At 38.3% G+C, this 22385-nt stretch overlaps 1 protein-coding gene across 2 annotated transcripts in view; it reads left to right on the forward strand.

Annotated features, from left to right (window-relative positions):
* The first annotated feature begins 571 nt into the window (after positions 1–571).
* The window catches only part of BBOX1 (gamma-butyrobetaine hydroxylase 1), a 55823-nt gene continuing 34009 nt past the window's right edge, over positions 572–22385 (forward strand). Inside the window, exons 1-3 of one of the 2 annotated variants that reach the window (XM_037040416.1) lie at positions 572–872; positions 11020–11273; positions 12999–13113. In XM_037040416.1, the coding sequence (XP_036896311.1) occupies positions 11055–11273; positions 12999–13113 (334 nt within the window). In that variant the 5' untranslated portion in view covers positions 572–872; positions 11020–11054. Of the gene's footprint in view, positions 873–10963; positions 11274–12998; positions 13114–22385 lie in introns of those variants that run through there. The other variant, XM_037040417.1, reaches the window with a different exon arrangement.

Below are 22385 nucleotides of genomic sequence, written 5' to 3' on the forward strand. Positions count from 1 at the left end.
TTTAAATTTTACTGTGAAAGGAGCTGAGGGGAGGGGCATGGTTGAGGGAGGAGGGGACACTGTATTCTTGGAAGGGGGAGTTGTCAGGACAACAAACCAGTAGAGGAGACCACCTGAGGGTTGGGCTACATTTTCTTTCTCTATGGCTAGCTCCTTTGTTCTTGCCTGAGTCTCCTAGCTGTGAGTGCCCTTCAGGCAAGAAACAACAAGCTCCCTGCTGAGGCTGCTTCTGGTGGTGGTAGGAGGAAGGCAGAGGGCTCATTCACCTCTTTCCTAGATTCTCTCGGTCACCTGCAGAGTTTCTGTTAATGGAATCTGGACCCAGTTAGGAACAAGGACTTAAGACTTGTCCACCAGCCCTCTCTCCCCCACTCTACGCTGGGCACTTCCTGTCTGAAAGCCTGGCTGTCAGGCCCTGGGTCCCTGGCACACTGCCCACTCCGGCCTTTCCCTTTTGTTGCCCTCAGGGCTGTGCGTTGTGAGTCAAGTCACTGGGCAACCTGGAGTGTGCAGAAAAGTCCAATGCTCTTTGGCAGCTACTGCTCATTCCAGGCAATGTGGCAGAGAAAGGAGGGCATCAGGCTCAGGGGGGGGACACACTCCAGCCTTCCTACCAGCTCCCCCTCCCTGACAACTAATCATGCTCTCTCTGAAGGGGCTCGCATGGAATATGCTATGGCCAATGCCACCTCTCCTCTTGCTCAGATGAGGGCTGGTAGCTCCTCCCTGTTAAATACATAGCTCAATGCTTTTCTTCCAAGTAAGTTTTGCAATAATAGAGCTGTCACTGCGAACAGGTGGGACAGGAGTGAAAGAGATCCTTCACCTGCTTCTGTTGCTACTGCTGCCTCCAGGACAGGAGACAAAGACAGGTGAGACCTGCTTTTCTTTCTACCGGGAAAGATTCTAAGCTAAGGTGAGGCTTTCTTTTCATTGAGTCCTGGGGTTTTGTGGTTCCGGACACGATAGTAAAAGAAAGTTTTCTCTTTCTAACTGCTTTCCCTCTAGGCCATAGAAGTTCTTTCCTTCTTTCTTTCGACTTTATTTTAAATTCCCAAGCTCCTTTCGAGAGTTGCTACACCTTCAGATTGTGACATCCTTCTTCATTTGCAAATCTTCGCTGTGTCTGGGGGCAGGGCTGCAGTAGAGCTGCCAGGCGCCAAACGAAAGGTGTCCAAGTAATAGCACAGCATCAGACACAGGGAAACCGAGGGCAGATCAATCTGGGATGTGCGGGGCACCAGGAGGCTGCCTGCTCAAGGACATTTAGGATCGAAGCTGACATTTTCTTTCCTTCGTGTGTTTTGCGTGGTTTGGCGCCTAAAGCACGTTTGAGAACAGGTATGATTAAGTTCCAGTTTTCTTTATTTAAAGAGCTTGTAGATTCAGGTCTCTGGACTGGGGTGGGGAAGCATCCAATTGGAAATCTCATAGCCACGTGCGCTGCGTGGGGATGGTCCAACAGGCATTTGGAATAGACTTGATTTTGGAATGCAGCTGATCTGATTGCTTCTTGGCAGTTTCCCTTTTCCAATTATGTTTGGCTTAGTCTAGCAGTCAAATTACTTTGCAATCTCTAAGGTGATCCAGAAAGCATACAGAGGGGACAGAGAGAATATTGTCTAAAAAGCACACTAGTCTGTGGGGCATGGAGGGAGGGTTCCGATTGGAAATGTTGGTTGAATAATCTACAACCCAGTCCAAAGAAAGGTGACTGCATATTAGACCTTGGCCCTTTGGTAAGCCCAAAAAGCTGGATGTAACTAGCATCTTAGAATGCTGCTCAAGAAAAGTTATTGTGTACCCTTTCAAAAGCTTTGCTCCCTGAATGTCATTCAAGAAGAGATAGGATAGGTATTTTGCATTAATTTCATTGAAAATATAAACTTTCTCATAATGAATGTGTGTTCTGGTTCACAGATTTAGCAATCTTCTTAAAATCTAGCGTCAGACGCTGCATTACATCAATAAACAAATGTCTTGAAAATTCAAGTTCCAATCTGAATGTAGTAATTCTGCCAGAGTAAAGCTCAAGTTTTCCTTTTTGTAGTTTAGAAAGGAAGTGTTTGCATGAAATTTGACACTTCAAGCAAGATATCAGCTAGAATGGTGAACTGCTCAAGAGACTGGACTGGTTCTTCTAATGACTTTATGGAACTTAGTATTCACCTGAGAATATATGCCTGAATTATTAAGTAGCTCAGCTCCTTATTAAGTTTAAAAAATAAAACAATATCTAATTTGAAGGACCTTATGTAGAAAGTCGAATTAATAAAGTGTGTCTGTATTCGAGCAATATTAAATTTCAGACACCACTAATAGAGTGTGGTCAAACTTTACCCTACCAAATGGAAATTAGTTGTGTTTTATGATTTGAAGATTGAAATAGAAAAGAATAGTAATATTTTTAAGTCTTTGTGCTATAATGACTGAGAAACGACTTTCTGTCCCCTCTCTCCAATGATGAAAACAAGTATGGGAGGTTCGCTAACAACCAACAATCTGGAGATTCTAGCTATTATTTTGATAGTACATTTTGGTGAATTAAAATTATTGCCTGGAAAACTATTCATCTATAGACTCTCCATGATGTAGTACTATGCAGTAACCAAGAATTCCTATTTCTTCTGCTTTCAAGTCAATTACTTCACCTCTCCAAGCTCAAGGTTATCTCTATAACGGAAGTGATGGTACAAATCTCAGGGTCGTCAGGAGGGTTAAATAATGTCAACACATACTGTATTACAGGAAGCACTAGCAGAATGGCTAGAACATCATAAGTGCTGGATAAATGGTTTTATATATACACCTTATATGCATGCACTGATAGAATATGCACATTCCTTACATTTTGATCATTTTCGGATTCTACTACTTAGAAGCAGGATCATTTTCTGACCCCATTATCCTCAGACACAATAGAGTATCCTGCTGTACAGTAGCAGGTCTGAGGACTTACTTAAGAAAGGAAAATGGAAATTTTTAAGTATATTTTATTGATTATGTTATCACAGTTGTCCCCAAATTTTTCTTCTCTTTATCCCTCTCTGCCCTGCACCCCTCCACCCTCCAGCACACCCCCGAGCTTAGTTCATGTCCATGGGTCATACATATAAGGTCTTTCGCTTCTCCATTTTCTGTACTATTCTTAACCTCCCCCTGTCTATTTTGTACCTACCATTCATGCTTCTTATTCCCTGTACCTTTGCCCCCATTCTCTTCCTCCCCCTCCCCACTGATAAGCCTCCATGTGATCCCCATTTGTGTGATTCTTCTCCTTTCCGAGTTGTGCACTTAGTTTTTGTTTTTTAGGTTCAATTGTTGATAGTTGTGAGTTTGTTTTCATTTTACTGTCCATAGTTTTTGATGTTCTTCTTTTTCTTAAATAAGTTCCTTTAACACTTCATAAAATAAAGGCTTGGTGGTGATGAACTCTTTTAACTTGACCTTATCTGGGGAGTACTATCTGCCCTTCCATTCTAAATGAAAGCTTTGCTGAATAGAGTAATATTAGATGTAGGTCCTTGCCTTTCATGACTTCAAATACTTCTTTCTAGCCCCTTCTTGCCCGCAAGGTTTCTTTTGAGAAATCCACTGGTAGTCTGATGGGTACCCCTCTGTAGAGAACTGTCTCCTTTTCTCTTGGTGCTTCTAGGATTCTCTCCTTATCTTTAATCTTGGGTATCTTTATTATGATGTGTCTTTGTGTGTTTCTTCTTGGGTCCAACTTCTTTGGGACTCTCTGAGCTTCCTGGACTTCCTGGAAATCTATTTTCTTTGCCAGATTGGGGATGTTTTCCTTCAATATGTTTTCAAATAAATTTTCAATTTCTTTCTCTTCCTCTTTTTTCTATGGCACTTATATGATTTGGGTGTTAGAATGTTTAACGTTGTCCCAGAGGTTCCTCAGCCTCTCCTCATTTTTTGAATTATTGTTTCTTCATTCTGTTCTGGTTGAATGTTTATTTCTTCCTTTTGTTCCAAATCCTTGATTTGAATCCTGGTTTTCTTCCCTTCGCTGTTAGTTCCCTGTGTATTTTTCCTTCATTTCACTTCATATAGCCTTCATTTCTTCCTTCATTTTGTGACCAAAGTCAGTCATTGCTGTGAGCATCCTGATTACCAGCGTTTTGAACTCTGCATCTGTTAGGTTGTCTATGTCCTCATTGCTTAGTTCTTTTTCTGGAGTTTTGTTCTGTTCTTTCATTTGGACCATATTTCTTTGTCTTGGAACACCTGTTATGGTGTTATGGTATAAGTGGTGGAGCCTTAAGTATTCACCAGGGTGGGGCAACCCACTTCACTGTAGGTTGTGACACTGTCAGTCTGGATGAATGTTTCTTTAACTCCTTTGTTGTCAGACTTCCACACAGTTCAACTTTCAGGTAGTTCTGGTTGCTTTTGTTTTTAAATTGCTTGTTGTCCTTCTTTTGGTTGTGTGAGGAGGAGAAGTGTTTCTGCCTCTGCCTCCATCTTGGCTGGAACTGCCATGTTAATTATTTGGAGAAAAAAGGAAATGTAACTGACATTGGCAACATGATACTGACATTTGATAACATGAATTCACTCTGTTCTTGTTTTCCACTAAAAAAGCAGTCAGGAATAACAACCTTTTATTTTCAGTAGTGAGCAATCTAGTAAATGAATCAACCTTCTCAGGTGTATATTATTTTTCTCCAGCAGTTTTAACTATGTACACAGTCACTATAAAGTTTCTGAATCAACTTCCTGAGAATCCCATGTGAAAGCTATGATTCAAATTAGTTGTAATTAGCATTTGTGAAATTTTTTCACTCTCTTTTCTTAGAATTAGAAAATATCCCCTTTCTATGTGCACACTGGACTTCCAAATCTGTTTGGGGACAACCTCTCCCACTCACAAGTGGTGTGGGCTTGGATGAATCACACCCAGAAGCTCTGAGCTTCCATTTTCCTTGCCCTGAACCAGACTTTTAGAACTGCTTGCCTGACTTTCCACACAGTGTTGGAGAAACCAGCAGACAAAATTACAGTTCATCAAAATCTCTTCAAAGATCAAAAAAGATAAAAACCACACCCATTGCTGAAGTAGGATAATCACTAAAGCAAACAATTTGATTTTGCCAAACAGGAGCTCCACACAAAGTCCCATAACTTTGAAGGTGAAAACTAGGGTGAGTTAGGAAGAAATACACAAACACACACATGCCCTTCAAGTGATGGGAGGAAATTAAAAGAACCCCATCTTTTTGGATAGGAATCTCCACCAATCCAAGCTCTGCTTTTCAGATGAGAAGGGATTGTTAAGAGTAGAAATGACCTGCCAAGTTTCTTTATAGAACTCAAACAATTTACTTCAGCAACACCCATGTCTTTCCGGTTCTTCCGTACTCTCGTGCCTAGGGCAACCTCCCATCAGCCACCGTCCTCAGAGTGCCACCTGTCTGGCAGTATCTCCTAAGGAGATCCATCAGTCCAGTGAGTTGGGGGAAAGAGTTCCAGGTTACCCTGATGTCTGGAAAAGTGATTTTTCCTCTCCAGTTCAAAAATGCTGGGTAGAAGGAGGAAAAAAACAAAAAAGGAGAAAAAAAGAGAGACAGAAAGCTTAAAGTGGAAGTTTGGGTTATCATTAGTGTCCACTGGTGCAGATGTGTGTAGATATGAGCACTTCAACGGTAAGTAGTAGGTAGGCATCATGCCATCTCTAAGTACATAAAACAGTGGTTTTTTGTGGTGAAAAATGCACTCTTCAAATAAAGTATCCATTAAGAATTAATGTATCTCATTTATTTTTAATATGTAATCTTTATTATATTTTTCCCATTACCATTTGGTCCACTTGTATCCTGTTCCACCAGCAATTGCCTGTTGTCCATGTCCACGAGTCTTCTTTCTTTGTTGCTCAGTCCTTGATTTAAGTTTTAGAAAAACTCTCTCAAACAATTTCAAACCCATTGGTGAACACAAATAATGACAATGAGTTGAGTTCAGAATATATGCCAACACACATGGAACTTAGATGATAAAGATAAACGAGAAGGCTTCTCTTGAAGAATTTCACATGGCTTTTGCTATCATCTGTATGCTAATCTTCTCCAACCTCTTCCTTTGCTGCTCATTTGAGTAATTGCAGTAGATTTTTCACTGAGTTGTAATGAAGAGTCAATAAGTTAATGCACATGAAGCACTCAGAACGGTGAGTGGCATGAAAAGGCATTCAGTAAATGTAAATTATTACTTCTACTTACTGTTATTATAACACTACTATCAACATAATTAAAACAAATATTCTTATTTTAGAACCAAACCAGTTGCTCTTTCATAATTCAGAAGATCTCATAAGGTTATCACTATTTTTTAAAACTCACATGATGAAAAATATTAAAAAACTTTTAGATATTTACTCTTTCTCCAGAGAAAGTACTAGTTTTTCTGGTTGTTTTTTTTTTAAGATTTTATTTATTTATCTTTCGAGGGGAAGGGAAGGAGAGGGGGAGAGAAATATCAATGTATGGTTGCCTCTCGTGTGTCCCCTGCCAGGAACTGGCCTGCAACCCAGGCATGTGCCCTGACTGGGAATCAAACCACGATCGTGTGGTTCACAGGCCTGTGCTCAATTCACTGAACTACAACAGCCAGGGCTAGTTTTTCTGGTTTTTATATTAGAAATATTGGATCTGTGCTATCTTGTGTAATTCAGTGTCCCCTCATTTGAAAGACAATTGTAAACTGGAAAGATGCAGAATCTAGACATTACATTTTCTGAAAAATAGTCTGAAAAATTAGTAGATTTAGAGAAAAGAGAGAAGGAAGGGGATAGGATTACAGCTTACAATAACTGAAAAATCAAGCCAGGACCAATTTGTAAATTTATTTTTTAATTCTATTTGTCAAGTACAGTTTACATTTCATATTATTTTGTAATAGTTTCAGGTTTACAGCCTACTGGATAGACAGTCATATGCTTTACAGAGTGTTCCCCCAATATTCCCAGTACCCAACTGGCACCATGTATAGTTATCAAAATATTATTAACTATTCTTCTATAGTTATTATTAACTATACTTTAAAAGTTAAATATAGTCTCAATGTTAAGTAGATGAACTTGAAAGCTATATGTTTATTTTGCATATGTTGATATTCTGAGATGTTTTTTGCCTTTCATTCTTGGAAAGTAATTTTAGCAAGTGATTAATCCATCAGTGTACAAACAGATTAAATGACAAAATGAATAACAAGACAAACAAAATATGATATATGTAAATATTTTCTCCTGCTTCTATTCTGCCTCTGGGTGCTCTTTCACCCCAGTTGATACTTATCTGCTGTGAAACCAGGATCTTTCCCTTCTCTCTGTCTGCTTTCCACTCCCTGGAAAAGCACAGCCTTGTACGATGAGAAATCTTGGGGTATCTGCATGCCTGGTAACACACAGCCACGTGTTCACAGGGCTGTGCATGTGAACAATTACATTCGGTATTGCATTGCTTGATCATCCTTAAAATAATAGATTATAGTAATTGATCTCTTTAAGCAAGCTCAAAAAAGAATTGTTTTCTTCGAGAATCAGGGAACAGAGTCAATCTCTTTCATAAAACAGTTTTTAATAAAAGAGCCAAAAAAGTTATGAAAATAAAATCTGAGGAACAATTTCAAATATAACTTTGCAATGTTGCTCACATCACCCTCTTTCTCCTTCTACACTGCCACCCCCACCGTTCTCATTTATTCTTAATCTGGTTACTACAAAAAATAAAAAAAAATAAACAACTCCAAACAATGTCTATAATTCTAGTGTTGCTGCCTGCTCCTTATAGACCATAACACTATCAGTATCATATCCCTTGTCAATCTTCTGCCTGAAAGAAATAGTTTAAATTTTCCACTCATGACAAAATTAGGCCCAAATTCCTTTGTCCACAGTTCTTCTTGAGCTTGTAACAGCCCATCTTTTAATTTCTTTTAACCTGTATTCTTTCTCATGGGCCATCTGCTCCAGCTAAACCATATTTTTTTTTGTTTAACTGGAGCAAAGGCATATTTTAGCTGGAGTTTGAAAGTACATTCAAACTCCATATTTTCAAATCTTAGTTCCTTGGCTCATTCTACCTTCTCTCCTTGGAACGACCTTGCACAATTTTTTCTGTTTGTGATCCAATCTATTTGCATCCAGAAAAAATGGCGTATAAAGGTTTACATGTGTAAGGAGTTTATTTTTCCCTTGGGTAAGAACAAGTCCAGACGTGACTGTCCAGTACTGCTAATGTGACTTCACAGAACCATGAAGAGCCCAGGTTACTTTCAGATTTTAACCTTCTGCTTCTTGCCTCATGTCTGCAAAATGGCTGCTTCCTTGCCAATACCACATCTACATTCCAGGCAGGAAGAAGGAAAAACATCATGTGGCAATTGAGTCTACTTATTTTAAAAAAATGTTTCCATCCAGAAACTTCTAAATATATTTCATTGGCCGGTATTATATCACACACTAATCTTTGCTACAAGAGAAGCTGTGAAATATAGCTAAGAACTAATCACATGCTTGCACTGAAGAATGAAGAAGAAAAATAATATGAGATCAATGGGCATTCAGCAACATCAAGTACAGATCTTTTAAGACTTCTTAAAATAGGCAATTCTCTAAGCAAGTGTCCTAGAGTCTCTCAGACAAAAAAAATGTCATTCATGCTCAGTCTTATTTTTGGTTGACTTTCTTAATTATCTCACTATTCCCTGAGGTCAGGAACTTCGTGGTGGTCTTTGCACCCTCTCGTGCAGCAGGCAGAAATAAGATATTTAGTAGATACCTGAATAAGTTTAACCTTATCTATGAGGAGGAAAAAGAGGGCTATTTTCTGTATTTAACTATGGTTATATTCCACTGTAGTAAAAGCATGATAACTTAGATAACTTGATCAAGGACACGCAACCTACCACCAGATACGGCTTACAGCCTATTTTTCCACAGCCCATGAGGTAAGAATAGTGTTTTCATTCTTATAGTGTTTAGAAAAATAAAACAATATGTAATAGAGACTGTATGTAGCCTGCAAACCTGAATTATGTAGTATCTGCCCTTTTACAAAGAGTTGCCAACCCTTGACTGAGATAAAAATTTACTACACTTTCCATTCTGTCCACGTGTGTCATGCACTATTTAATGAGTAGTTATATTATACCAGACTTACTGGAATCATCGCTGCCCTTTGAAACCATTTACATGAGAGTACCTGCCAGCCTCCCTTTCGAACAGGAAAGCTAAATTCACTGCTCATTCCACAGAGAGACTGATACTCGGACTTCCTGAGGGCCTCCTTTTGAACCTATGGGATAAACACCCAGGTTTGACTACATTATAGTTTTGATAATTTTTAGGTAATAATACTCTCCCGTTGCTATATAAATTACGAAGAGAAAATAGAACCCTGAAAAGTCACAGGTTCAATTCCTGGCCAAGGCACATACCTGGGTTGTGTGTTCAGTCCCCTCTCAGAGTGCATTTGAGAGGCAACCCATCCATGTTCTCTTGACATCCATGTTTCTCTCCTTCTTTCTAAAAATAAATAAAATCTTAAAAAAAGAGAGAAGGAGAGGAAAAGTAGATACGAGTTTTCAAGTAGGAATAAGCATGAATCCCAATGAAATCCATTTTCTTCTCATCATTAGATAACTTTAGAGGGAGTTAGCTAAATGAAGAAAGCAGTCTTTTGTGTGTGTGTGTGTGTGTGTGTGTGTTGGCTCTGCTTCATAACGTGACTACATTATCCAAGCTAATGATTTGAGGAAGGGTATGCAAAACAACCACTTATAGAAGCTGTTTTACTTTAATGTTGTGGAAAGTATTTTTAAGTATTTTTAATGATGTATAAAACTTTCCAATCTATAAGTTCAAGAAAGACAGGAAGCTGCTTTGTTTTGCTTGTCACTGAACCCTTTGTTGACAGCGGCAGTGTCTGGTACACGGGAGATACTTGTTCTAGTCACTGTGTGTGTGTGTGTGTGTGTGTGTGTGTGTGCCTCTCCTTCATCCAAGACAATAAAGTCCATTGTCACATGTGACCTCCTATTAATGATGAGCTAATTATAATGTGGAAGAAATGAAGAAGTTCATGTATTATGTTCTAGGACTTGAGAAACAGAATTTCTGTGGAAGAAAGTGAGATTTAGAACACTGATAGGACTTCTGAAGGTCAAATTCATAGTCATGACTGGAATCAGAGTCAGCACTGAGGTGCTCCGTCCACAGTGCCACGGGGCCTCTGTTTCACTTGATTTCCTTTTCTGTCAGTACTGCATGTTCTTAAATTTGGTGAATTTCTTAACAAAAAGAAGTGACGCATTTCCAAGTAAACATATGAAAGTATTCAGTAAAGGGTTAGAGTAAGCTAACCAAAATATCAAGGCACACTTTATTAAAACAGAAAATCTCAGAGAACAAACCAACAGTTCCTTGCCTAGGAACTTTTATATTACACTGAGAAAATGGACTATATAAGTAAAAAAAAAGTGATACAATAGAAGCAGTCCAATGTACTGGATTGCAGTACCTTTTAAAATTTTAAAATTGCATTAGTATTCTCTTATTAAAAGAAGTTTACTCATTTTGTATCATAGAAACATTTTTTTCAAAAGGCATGTGCAATTGCACATCAGTTAAAATAGTACAGGTATCATTTTTATGCTTCCAATGTGCAGAGCATTTTTCTCCCTTAAAAGTTTTTATGCAAATATAAAAGTATACTTGTCATTGTTTGTGAACTTATTATCTGACATGTCTGTGAGAAAAGCAAGGGATTCTTTTCATTTGGAACCTGACTCAGCACATTTATCTCACTGACTCTTAGTTACTGTGTTTCTGTTTACAGCCTATGAAATACTCTTCCAGGACAAGAGTCCCAGCATTAATAAGTCAAAGTTCAAACTCTGGCAGCTGAGCAAATAGCCAAAGCCAGAGTCCACTTGAACGGTTCACACTCTTAGAGATCAAGTTCAGACCTGAATCTGCCTGGGATTCCTTTTAATGCTGATTTGTCACAGCAGGTGTCTGACAAGATCTGCCGGCAAGGACCAGAAACATGCACTGTGCCATCCAGAAGGCGGAAGTGCTGGACGGGGCTCATTTGATGCAGATTCTCTGGCACGACGGCACAGAGTCATTCTACCCGGCCGTGTGGCTCAGGGACAACTGCCAGTGCCCTTACTGCTACCTGGATTCTGCAAAAGCACGGAAATTTCTTGTGGAATCTCTTGACGTGAACATTGGTATTAAAGACGTGTCATTTGACAGAAAAAGGGTAACTACCTCTAAATTATTTCCATTTCTCCCTTCTCTCCTAAGATAAATGTAGGCGTTAGTCTCCAATCATTTATAATAATTTTTTTTCATTTGACCGTACGTATTACCGGGTTTGCATCGTGCTTGGTACAAAGTAAGCCTGCTCAGTAAATGAAAGATTTCTGTTGTTATCATTACCATTTTCATTACTGCTACTATTTTTTAATAAAATATACAGTGTTACTCATTACTCCTTCAGTGAGTGACAGCTTTTTCTTAAAGATTTTATTTATTTATCTTTAGAGGGGAAGGAAAGGAGAGAGGGAGAGAAATATCAGTGTATGGTTGTCTCTCATGAGTCCCCTGCTGGGAACTGGCCTGCAGCCTTGGCATGCGCCCTGACTGGGAATCAAACAGCGATTGTGTGGTTCGCAGACTTGTGCTCAATCCACTGAGCTACACCAGACAGTAGGCTGTGAGTGAGAGCTTTGAAGATACAAACTATTTCTATAAAAGAAGAAGGCTTCTGGGCCTCAGTTTACTCATCTGTAAGATAGGTATACCACCAGAAGTTGTTCAGAGAGCTGAAATGAGGAGGTTTCACAGAGATAATATGGGTAAAAGTGTTTAACACAGTGTCTAGCATATAATAAGCATTCAAATTAGTGAGTAAATGTACAAGGTTTCTTCTAGGAGTCCCAAAAGCATAGCTCTCAAAACCACAAACCACATGTGGCCACCGTTTAGTGTGTCTTCCTTCCAAATTTATTAGCATAGTTACAGAAAAGCAAATGTGACCAACAAGTCACCCTCCTCCCACTCTTGTCTTCATCTCCACTTGAGGACGTACTCCCAGAGTTCACTGCTCGGTAGCTGTGTGGCCATAGAAATAACATTTACTCTTACACTCCTCCCCGAAGTGATGTGAGTGGTAGTAGTGCCTTCTCCCTGGCATTGCATGAGGATTCGTGAGGTGTGTCTGCACTGCTCGTTTTACAGGATGCACTCAAAGTGCTGCTACTTTTGTGCTGTTGTTTTTATCTGTATGGTCACATCATTACTACTTCTGACACTCTGGGCAGGAATGTTAAGTGATATCTAACTTCAAGTCATCACAGAAAGTTTGGAAACCACAGATTTAGAGAATATAGAATAAGAATGTCCATTCTAGCCAGGATTTATTTCTTGTGTGATATTTAANGTGTGGCCATAGAAATAGCATTTACTCTTACACTCCTCCCCTGAAGTGATGTGAGTGGTAGTAGTGCCTTCTCCCTGGCATTGCATGAGGACTCGTGAGGTGTGTCTGCACTGCTCGTTTTACAGGATGCACTCAAAGTGCTGCTACTTTTATGCTGTTGTTTTTATCTGTATGGTCACATCATTACTACTTCTGACACTCTGGGCAGGAATGTTAAGTGATATCTAACTTCAAGTCATCACAGAAAGTTTGGAAACCACAGATTTAGAGAATATAGAATAAGAATGTCCATTCTAGCCAGGATTTATTTCTTGTGTGATATTTAAGGGGCCTCAGAACTCAGAGGGATCCCCTTGACTTTCAGAACCCTTGTTTTCCAAAAGCTTATTCTATGCCTGTGTGTTTATAAGGAAAAAAAAAGAGAGAAAAGAAGTGAATTCCCTGATTATTTAAATAACATTAAGAAACAGGGCAACAGTGAGAAACTAAAGTATATCGAAGCATAATATACGTGTAAGTGATACTTGCTTTCTGTGTTATCAGGTTCTTATCACATGGCCAAATGAACATTACAGTGAATTTGAAGCTGATTGGCTGAAGAAAAGATGCTTTTCACAGCAAGCCAGAGAAAAGCTCCAAAGAGAATTGTTTTTTCCAGGTAACCTTCCCATGGTCTTCAATATCTAAACTGTACAGTAAGAAATTTGCTCAGAGGCAAATTCAAACCCTTGTGCTTTCATTACAATATTATGGTAATTTATGTGGGATGTTCAACAGTTTGCCAACACAGATCATTTGGAGAGTGATAAAAAGAAACATAGATCAGTTCTAGACATTCTAAAGAGACAGGAAGAAAAGAAATATAACAAACGTGTAGCCTTCTCACATACTGTGAAACCTGACACACCACAAACAACCCAAAAGTGATCACTACAAAACTATGAAACAAACCAGAGTTGCCCTTCTTAATAATTTTACCTAAGTCCAGAATTACACCAAGTCAATTAAGCAGAAATTCCTATCCTGGTACCCACAGATAGAAGTATGCAGTCCATGGACCCCATGAAGTCACATACAGCATTGTGTGTATATGAGAGTGTGCACATATGTGTGAGTGTGCATATATGTACACTCCTATGTACATATACATATGGGAGGGTTTATATGGATCTCAAAAGAATCTGTCACCACATAAATGTTCATAAAATCTGCAACAAATGGATTTGAAAAAGACTTTACCCTTGAGCAGAGACAAAATAAAGTAAATAATATAGATAGAAAGCTCTTTTTTTAAAGTATGACTTTTAGGAGATACACACTAATTATAGCTCAAGCAGAGGCACTGGAGAAAAGTAGAAAGTGTTAATAACTTACTCTCTATGTATTCTGAAGATTTATATCATAAGATTATGTGGGTCAAAGGCAAATTCTAAGAACATGGAGATTCTTACACATTTACTGGAATCTTGACTTCTACAAACACACTAATAAGGCACGTTTCCCTAAACTTTCTTCTCCACTATCAACCAGAAATACTGGACTTCTGCCTCTTTGAACTCTGTTGAATTTGTAACTCCTCTCTGGGAACTCTGGGCCATATCCCAAGATAGAGATATTACCTTACTCCTTTCAATACTGAAATTCTCGAATGTATGTGGTAATTCTCCATCATTTTAAATGCTAGACTTTAAACAGTTTACTGGATACGGAGATGTTATTAATTAGTCAACTCGAACCGCACATCTTCACCTAGGCCTGTGGTTATCAGCAGGGTACAATATTGTCCCCTTCCAGTTGAATCATAGGCCAGTCTTGTCAAGAACTAGCTCCTTTTCTCCCTTCAGTCTCACCATTCGGACAACTGACAAGATTTTCTTCCAGTGCTTGCTGTCTAAACCACCAGGAATCCATTTTCCTCTTTATCGAGCCCAGCCAGCTGGAAGAACCCTTGTGGGTACCCAGGAAAGTACATATTTCCTGCCTTCCCAAGTGAGTGCTTCGCTGGGTACTTCCAGGGCTCCCCAGTTACACAACTGAGGAGTGACTGGGTCACAGAGCAGAATCACTAATGTATTATTATTTTTAATTTATTTTAAATTTCATCTGGTACTCAAAATATTTTTCTCTAACCCTGCCCTAATTTTGTAATCCTGTGGGATTTTACCTTAATATCCTGCAGGCTCTTCTCTGGATTATTTCAGGGAATAAAAGACAAGTTTTTTATTAGAGCTTAAGCTGTTAAGCACTGTAAAAGGATATGGCCCACACCCCCCCAACCCATGAATATTTCTCGAAAAGTGCGGTTTATAAGCTTACATTTCTCCATACTATCAGGCAGTAGCAAAATGGAAACGGTACTATACTTAGTTAAGCAGTGGAAAAAACTGGTCACACTGACAGACTGCAACCATGAATAATGTAAGGAGAACCGGCTGCTTTAGGCATTGGAAAAATATTTTAATGGTTTAAAACAAGATCAGGTTTTTAAAATACATTCTCAAGCTGTGCGGTTGGTGGGTTAAAGAAGAAATAATGGGCCATTTTGGAATATTGCTTCTACGGCTTTTTGCCTGTAGAATCTGACACGTATTTCACTGCGCTCACCTATTTTCAAACATTTGTACTCCAGAATATGTAAACAAGCTCAGTTACATTTGTGAAAGCATTTTGTCTTGTTTTTAGTCCTCAGGGGCAATCCTTCCTCTTCCCTTCTTTCCTTAGAGTGAGGAAAAGCCTTTTAAAATCTGGCATCAAGATGTAGACTTTTCCTTGGTCTTCCCTTGGCCCTAGATGTTGAACTCGAACTTGACAAGACAGATGATAAGGAGCCAGAAGAAGCTCTGTCATGGGGAAGACACCGCCAGAAGGAAGACTTGGATAATAGTCACACCCTCATAATTTTCTGTTTAGTGGCACATAGATGGGGAACCTGTTTTGTGCTGGAGACTATTTTAAAAACCACCAAGCTTTAAAAAGACATGGGTTCCATCCTCAAGGATTTATCAAGTCTAGGAGGATTCACTAGCCATGAAAACAAATAAGTATAACACATTATTTCAAGTCCATTATGGCAATCATATCAGATTGATCATAGAGGAAGGAACCTGAAAAGATAAGGAAGCGGTCCTCTGAAGGGAGGTCATCATTGAGCTAGGTTTTGAAGAATCAGGTTGTCAGGCAAAGGTGAAAAGTTGGGAAATTTTCGACACAGGAAAAGGCCGGTGGAAAATCCTGGAAGTATGAAATAGCAGGGTAGGCTTGGGAAACTGTGATTCATTTAATGCTGGTGAAGTTAAAAGTGTCAGGCCACAGAGAAGAAGTAAGGGGCTGAGCCGTCAGTGGCTTTAGGGCCTACTTAGAGTCTCAGTCCTAAACCCTTAGATAAGGAAGTTTCCTCAACATGGAATTCAAGCATGTTCGGTTCCATTAGTTCTCAGGTTTATAAAGCCAGAGAAGTGAATTTAAGATCTTTATCAATTTAATGAGAAGATTGCTTTGGGCTTTTTTGGTGGGGGGAATGTGTTTTATGGTTTCAGAGGTGTACATGCATTTTGACCAAATGCATATCGTCTCTCAAAATCCGTACCAGTTTGCAAATGTCTCCTTAGCTTCATTTTTCTCTTGTTGCATTTCTCCCCTCTCCATTGTACACCGTTGGTTCTTGGTTTGTATTTATTTTACAAAAGACAGTGAAGTGATTGGATCTATGTTGTAGAAAGGTCTTGGTCTGGTCGCCTGTGTTGAAGAGACTGGTGTGGGGAGTGACCAGGAGCAGGGAGACCATAGGGTGGCCTAGAAATGATCTCGTGAAATCATTGAGAGCCTAAACTAGGGAAGTGGCACCGGGGGTGGGGTTAGAATTTGCACTAAAGAAAAAGATATATTGACTTACAGGATTGGAGGTTGGTCGTCCTGTTCTTTAATCTCTACCAACTTAAAAATGGATTGATGGAAACCAACACGTGTACATGTCCAAACATACAGATGAAAGTGGAAAACTTAATAGCACATTCTAAATATGAAGATTTTTATGTACTTATACTTTAGCTTCCATGTGAAACTGACATAATTGCACATTCATCTTTGTGACTGACTTCAATATGCAAAATTTCCATAACATAATTGATGGGACTGAAATAGAAAAAAATAATATACAATATGTTATATATATATATATATACATATATATATATATAAAATTTTAAATTAACACTCTGTATCAGATCAAAGGCTTATTCTATCTCTTTCAATCGACACTGAAATATTTGCATATTATTCCCTGACTTTAGTAATATTGGTTACTGCAAACTGAAACTTAAAAATTTGTAATTTAAGCAGATTTTTTTCCCGTGGAGACAGGATGCTCAGTTTTTCTCAGCAGTCCAGGGATTGAGTACATTGCATAGTCAGAAAAGAACATTTCCTCTCAATTTGATATGCCCCTCTTATAGCAGGGCAAATCTCCTCCCTCTCTTTCATCAGATTACCTCCCTTCAGCCCACGGCCATAACTCCTTCTTGTTTCGAAAGGACTAGGGCACAAGAGGGAGTGGAAACTCTCAAATGATAGTCTGGGCCCTCTAAATCTCTGTGGCTTGCCAACGACAGGGGCCGGGTGGGGGTTGGAACAGAGCTCCCCTTGCTTGCAAGGGGCCATGTGTGTCCTTGAAGATGAAGATTTTTATTATAATGCAAGGAATACAATTGTTTTGGTACAGGCAGTACTTTTACATATTGGTTTAAAAAAAGGAAAGAATCGCTGTTTTTTTTTAAATTAGCAAGTAATATACATGTTAAATATACCTAACTCCCTTGTGGTAGTTCGCCCCTGTCTCTAAGCCTTGCCCCCTCTTCACCCATTCTTAAACCCCCAGAGGCAGGACTCTGCAATGCAGGGCAGAGGTATTGTATTGGTTTCGCCTAGTGCTTGGTTATTATAAAAAGGTATGGGAGGTTGGTTTTTTCAGGCTGCCTTAGACCGTCCCAAACGGTGTCACAGCTATCGGGTCAGAATGACTTCAGAACAGCTCTGTTGAAGCAGCTGCATCAGAGCAATCAAGCCACCATGTCACATACCCTAATACAGTCCCTGAAAAGAAGGAATGAAGATTCCTTCCCTGAGGTCACCCAAGCTCACCCTCTGAGCCATAGGTAGCCGAATAGCTCAAAGTCTTCATATGCTCAAGAAACAAGTCTCTGTGCTGTTGTACCTCTTCTATGTGAAAGGGACCTACTGACTTTCATAGATATGTCTTTGGGGTTTTGATAAAATGAATATGGGTATTTTAAATGTCAGTGAGTTCATACATGTATATTTTGCTTCACTTTTACTCTGGGCTATACCGATGTCTTCCAATGTGTCCTATCCTGCTCTTTTTTGAATTACATTGTTTGTAATCAGTTATTGTTACACTCAGTTTCTGCATTGCACTTGGTACACTTTGGCACAATAGCAAAGGTTCTGACATTCTTACAACAGTTGGAGTCACCCTTGTTCTGTCAGTGATCCCAAGATGGAGACTCACAACCCAAGATTTGTCCTGTGGCATTCTAGAGTGTCCTTAGCAGGTACACACAGTCTAACGTTTGGTGCCAGAGTCATCTGCCTAGTTTTTCATTTCACTTGTAAACACTAGGCAATATCCTCCTTTTGCCCTTTTTCAATCTCCATTCATATTTCCATCTGGAAGACACATACCACATCAGAGAGAAATGTTAAAGATAAGTATATTTTACAATGGGATATATTAGAGAATTACTTAAAAAGACTGTACACTATCTATTATATATTAAAATCTTAGGTAAGACATATTAATCATATTCTTTAAAAATCTTTTTTTACTTAACGTCATAAAAAAGTATCACATTATCATCCAATGTTTGTACTAAACAGATTCAACAATATTCCTGTGAAAATTCCAATGGCATTTTTCACAGAACTAGAACAAACAATTCTAAAATCTGTATGAAACCACGGAAAAGCTCAAGTAGCCAAAGCAGGCTTGAGAAAAAAGAAAAAAGTTGGAGATTGAGTGCAGATTTCAAACTATATGACAAAGCTATATTAATCAAAACAATATGGTATGCACAGAAAATCAGGCCCATGATTCAATTAAACAGAATAGAGAGCCCCAAAATAAACCAATGCAAATATGGTGAGATAATGTATGAGAAAGGAGCCAAGAATATACAGTAGGGAACAGATAACTTCTTAAACTACACAGCCATATGAAAAGACTAAGATTATACCATTGTCTTACACCATACACAAAAATTAACTGAAAATGGATAAAGGGCATGACTGTAAGACTTAAAAACATAAAACTCCTAGAAGAAAATAGGTGATAAGCTTTTTGATATCAGTCTTGTTAAATTTTTGGATCTGACTGCAAAAGCAATAAAAGTAAAAATCAAGTGAGACTACATCAAAATAAAAAGCTTTTATAAAACAAAGGAAACACCATTAAAAAGTAAAGGCAACCTACTGAATGGGAGACTATACTTGCAAGTCTTACATTTGATAAGGGGTTAATATTCAAAATACATAAAGAACTCAACTCATTAACCAAGAAATTTGACTAAAAAACAGAAGATCTTAGTGGATATTTTTTCCCAAAGAAGACATACAGATGTCCAAAAGGCACATTTCATTAATTATCAGGAAAATGAAAATCAAAACCACAGTGAGATATTTCATGCCTGTTAGAATGGCTATTATCAAAAAGACAAATACATATTTCAGAAGATGTGTAGAAGAGGGAACACTCACATACCTTTGGCAAGAATGTGAATCAGTACAGCCACTATATAAAACAGTACAAAAATTTCTCAAAAATATTAAAAATAGAACCACAACATGATCTAACTATTCCAGTTCTGCACACTTATTTTTTAAATGAAAATACTAATTCAAAAAGATATATGCACCCCTATATCCATCGCAATATTATTTATAATAACCAATGTCTGGAAACAATTTACGTGTTCATTGATATATGAATGGATAAAGAAGATGTGGTATGTACATGCAAGAAAATATTACACAACCATAAAAAGGAAATCTTGCCATTTTCAGTAACATGGATGGATCTAGAGGGTATTATGCCAAGTGAAACAATTCCAATAGAGAAAAACAAGTACTGTATAATTTTACATATATGTAGACTCTAAAACAAATTAAAAAACAAAACTAAAATTCATAGATGCAAAAAATAGATTGTTGGTTATCAGAGGGGAAGGAGGTTGGAGGACTGGCAAAATGAGTGAAGGGGGTCAGTTTTACGGTGATGGATGTTAACTACACTTACTGTAATCACTTTGTAGTATATACCAAGATTAAATTACTATACCATACACTTAAAACTAATATAGTGTTATATACCAATTTTACCTCAGTTAAAAAAATAAGTGAATATTCAAATGTTTAAATAAATAATACCCTGGTCATGTGTTTTTAAGTATTTTTTTTAAAGCTGGTGTGTTTAAAGCTGTGAAAAAGTTTGAGCATATTTTTGAGAAGCTAAAGCAAATCAAGGAAGAATTATTACTGTACGTTTCTTGTTCATGTTTTTTCAGTAAACTTGCCACATCAAAAATTAAGGAAAATACACTAACTTTTTTCCCTGGAAAAACAACTTTCTGTAGTTATACCAGAGTAAGTTTACTTCTTATTTTCTCATTCTTTTTTCAAACAGAGTAAAAGCAGAATGAACTTTCTTCAATGAGTGAAAAGCTTCCATTCCTCAGAAACGAGGCTTAGTTTTTCTTGCAGAACAGAAATGAGTTTTATAACATTGGCAGTTGGACTCCACATTTAGCATTTATAAATTTAGAAAATTGAAAAGTGTGGCAATTTCAAGAAGTAAAGTCAAATCACTTCATATGCTGGCATTATTCTTACCAAACCTACACACATGTTATACATTTAGCCTGCCATTTTTGCTAGTGCCTACACATCAGGATATTCATAAGGAAAAAAAGAAAAAGAAAGAAAATAAACTACCAGAGGACAACTGGTTGAAAAACTGTTACCTCTCACTTCTTGTTCTACTTTGCTTCTTCAAAATAGTAGAACATAGAACTATACAACTTTGGTTTGGAGGTAATGAGTATCTTCATCATACTTAAATTTTTTTTTTCAAGTTTCAGTCCCAAATTTACAAATGTGCCCGTGGCAAATAAATAAATAAATAAATATTTTTTTATTTAAAAAACAATTCTATCCCTGTATAAAAAACAATTGATTTTTTAAAAAATTGCCATTGTTATTTATACACCTTATTGATTTGCCTGATTTCAAGTTGAACATATTAGATAATTTTTAACCTCTGTTCCATTCAACAGATGCTCTAACTTATCAATATTCTTTCTCTCAAACTTCTCTACTTTTCTCAGTTTGTAACTTTGCTTTTAGTCACAAGGATGGTGTACCAATAAAGTTAAGGAGGGCTCTCGACCCTAGGTATTGCTAGGTCTCTGATCCTGAGCAAATTATTTAACATTTCTACGCCCCCAAACCTTTATCTGCATGATAGAAATAGTATCTATCTATCTTTTAGAGTCACACGATGTAGAGTGAAGGGCAATGCCACAGTTTACTTATTAACTCAATGTTCATGAGTTTTCCTTAATGACAGGTATAAGTAACTACAGAGACTGGGCAGTCCTAAGAGGCTGCTTGATCCTCTTGAGCACTATACTTGTTTATAAAAAAAAAATGCTGGATCCCATTAGTGAAATCTCTTTCTCCTTTTCCCCCAATGGCTGTCAAGATTCCACATATGTCATATGTTTGCCAAAAAAAGACTGTTACTCAACAGGTTATAGGAAGAAAAGATTGTGTAGGTTGTCTCTCTTGCCAACGATTCAGCTGGAGCCTTTTATCATCTCAAGTCTGGTTACTGAAATAACATGGCCTCGTGTTCACCTCCAGCTTGCACAACTCTGAAGGTTCATTGTCCTGGTGCCCATCACCACCTCGTGTCCCCCTTTGCTCTGTTCTCACTGTGGCACAATGAAGCCCAGAGTCTTCCCTGGGGATTTCCAACCACCCCACAATCTGGCGCCACCTCCAGAGGCATGTAAATTCCTACTTCTATCCATGCTCTCCTTATGCCATTCGTTTTGTCTGGCTAACCTTCGCCTGTCTATCCTGTGAAGTCCAGCTCCCACCCCAGGGAAGCTCTTTACCCACGATTCTACCCTCTATTTATATTTATCCCTGAGCCAAACCATAAACTACAGACAAGAAAGGAAGTCATTCCAAGAAATAAAGATAATTTCACTAATGCAAGGCTGTAATATAATAATGGAAGCAGATATGTCTTTCAAAAAAGACTGTTAGAATTTGTTAGGGGAGAAAAAGTGAAAGTGTAGTATGTCAAGAAAGCTCTTCACCTTTGAAAGGCTGTGTTATGAAAAGAGAACTGTCTTCGGCGTCAATAGATCTGGCTTTGATTCTCTGCTTTGTGATCTTGACTTCATTTTGTAAATGATCTGAGACTCACTCTTTCTGTAAATAAAAGAGGTGGTCCACTCAGCTTTGGGATGTGAAGAATAAATGATAAAATGTAAGTACTGTACATCACAGAGTGCCTGGACACTGCGGGTCCGAAAAACCAGCTAGATCCTTTCCCGTCCCTCTCTTCTCCAATTTAGAGAGCCACGGACATAAGAGCAGAGACACTGTGAAGAGCATTTGGGTTGGAACAGGAGGAGAGAGAAACAACGGTGGCATAATAACATCTTGTACTTGAGTCCCCCTTCCATGGAGAAAAGTCATGTTCTATTTCTGATTAAAAACAAGAAAGTGGCTGAGAAGTGAACCCTTGCCCTGAGGAAATTTTTAAGTTTTCAGACATTGGTCCGAAGTCTGGGCCAAAAAGTTACCTTCCGGGCAGATAGTTTGATTTAAGTGAAATTAAGGATGGCA

The sequence above is a fragment of the Sturnira hondurensis genome, unplaced genomic scaffold (assembly GCF_014824575.4).
Source record: "Sturnira hondurensis isolate 20B ecotype Veracruz unplaced genomic scaffold, ASM1482457v3 Scaffold0002638, whole genome shotgun sequence".
In the NCBI taxonomy this organism is placed as follows: domain Eukaryota; kingdom Metazoa; phylum Chordata; class Mammalia; order Chiroptera; family Phyllostomidae; genus Sturnira; species Sturnira hondurensis.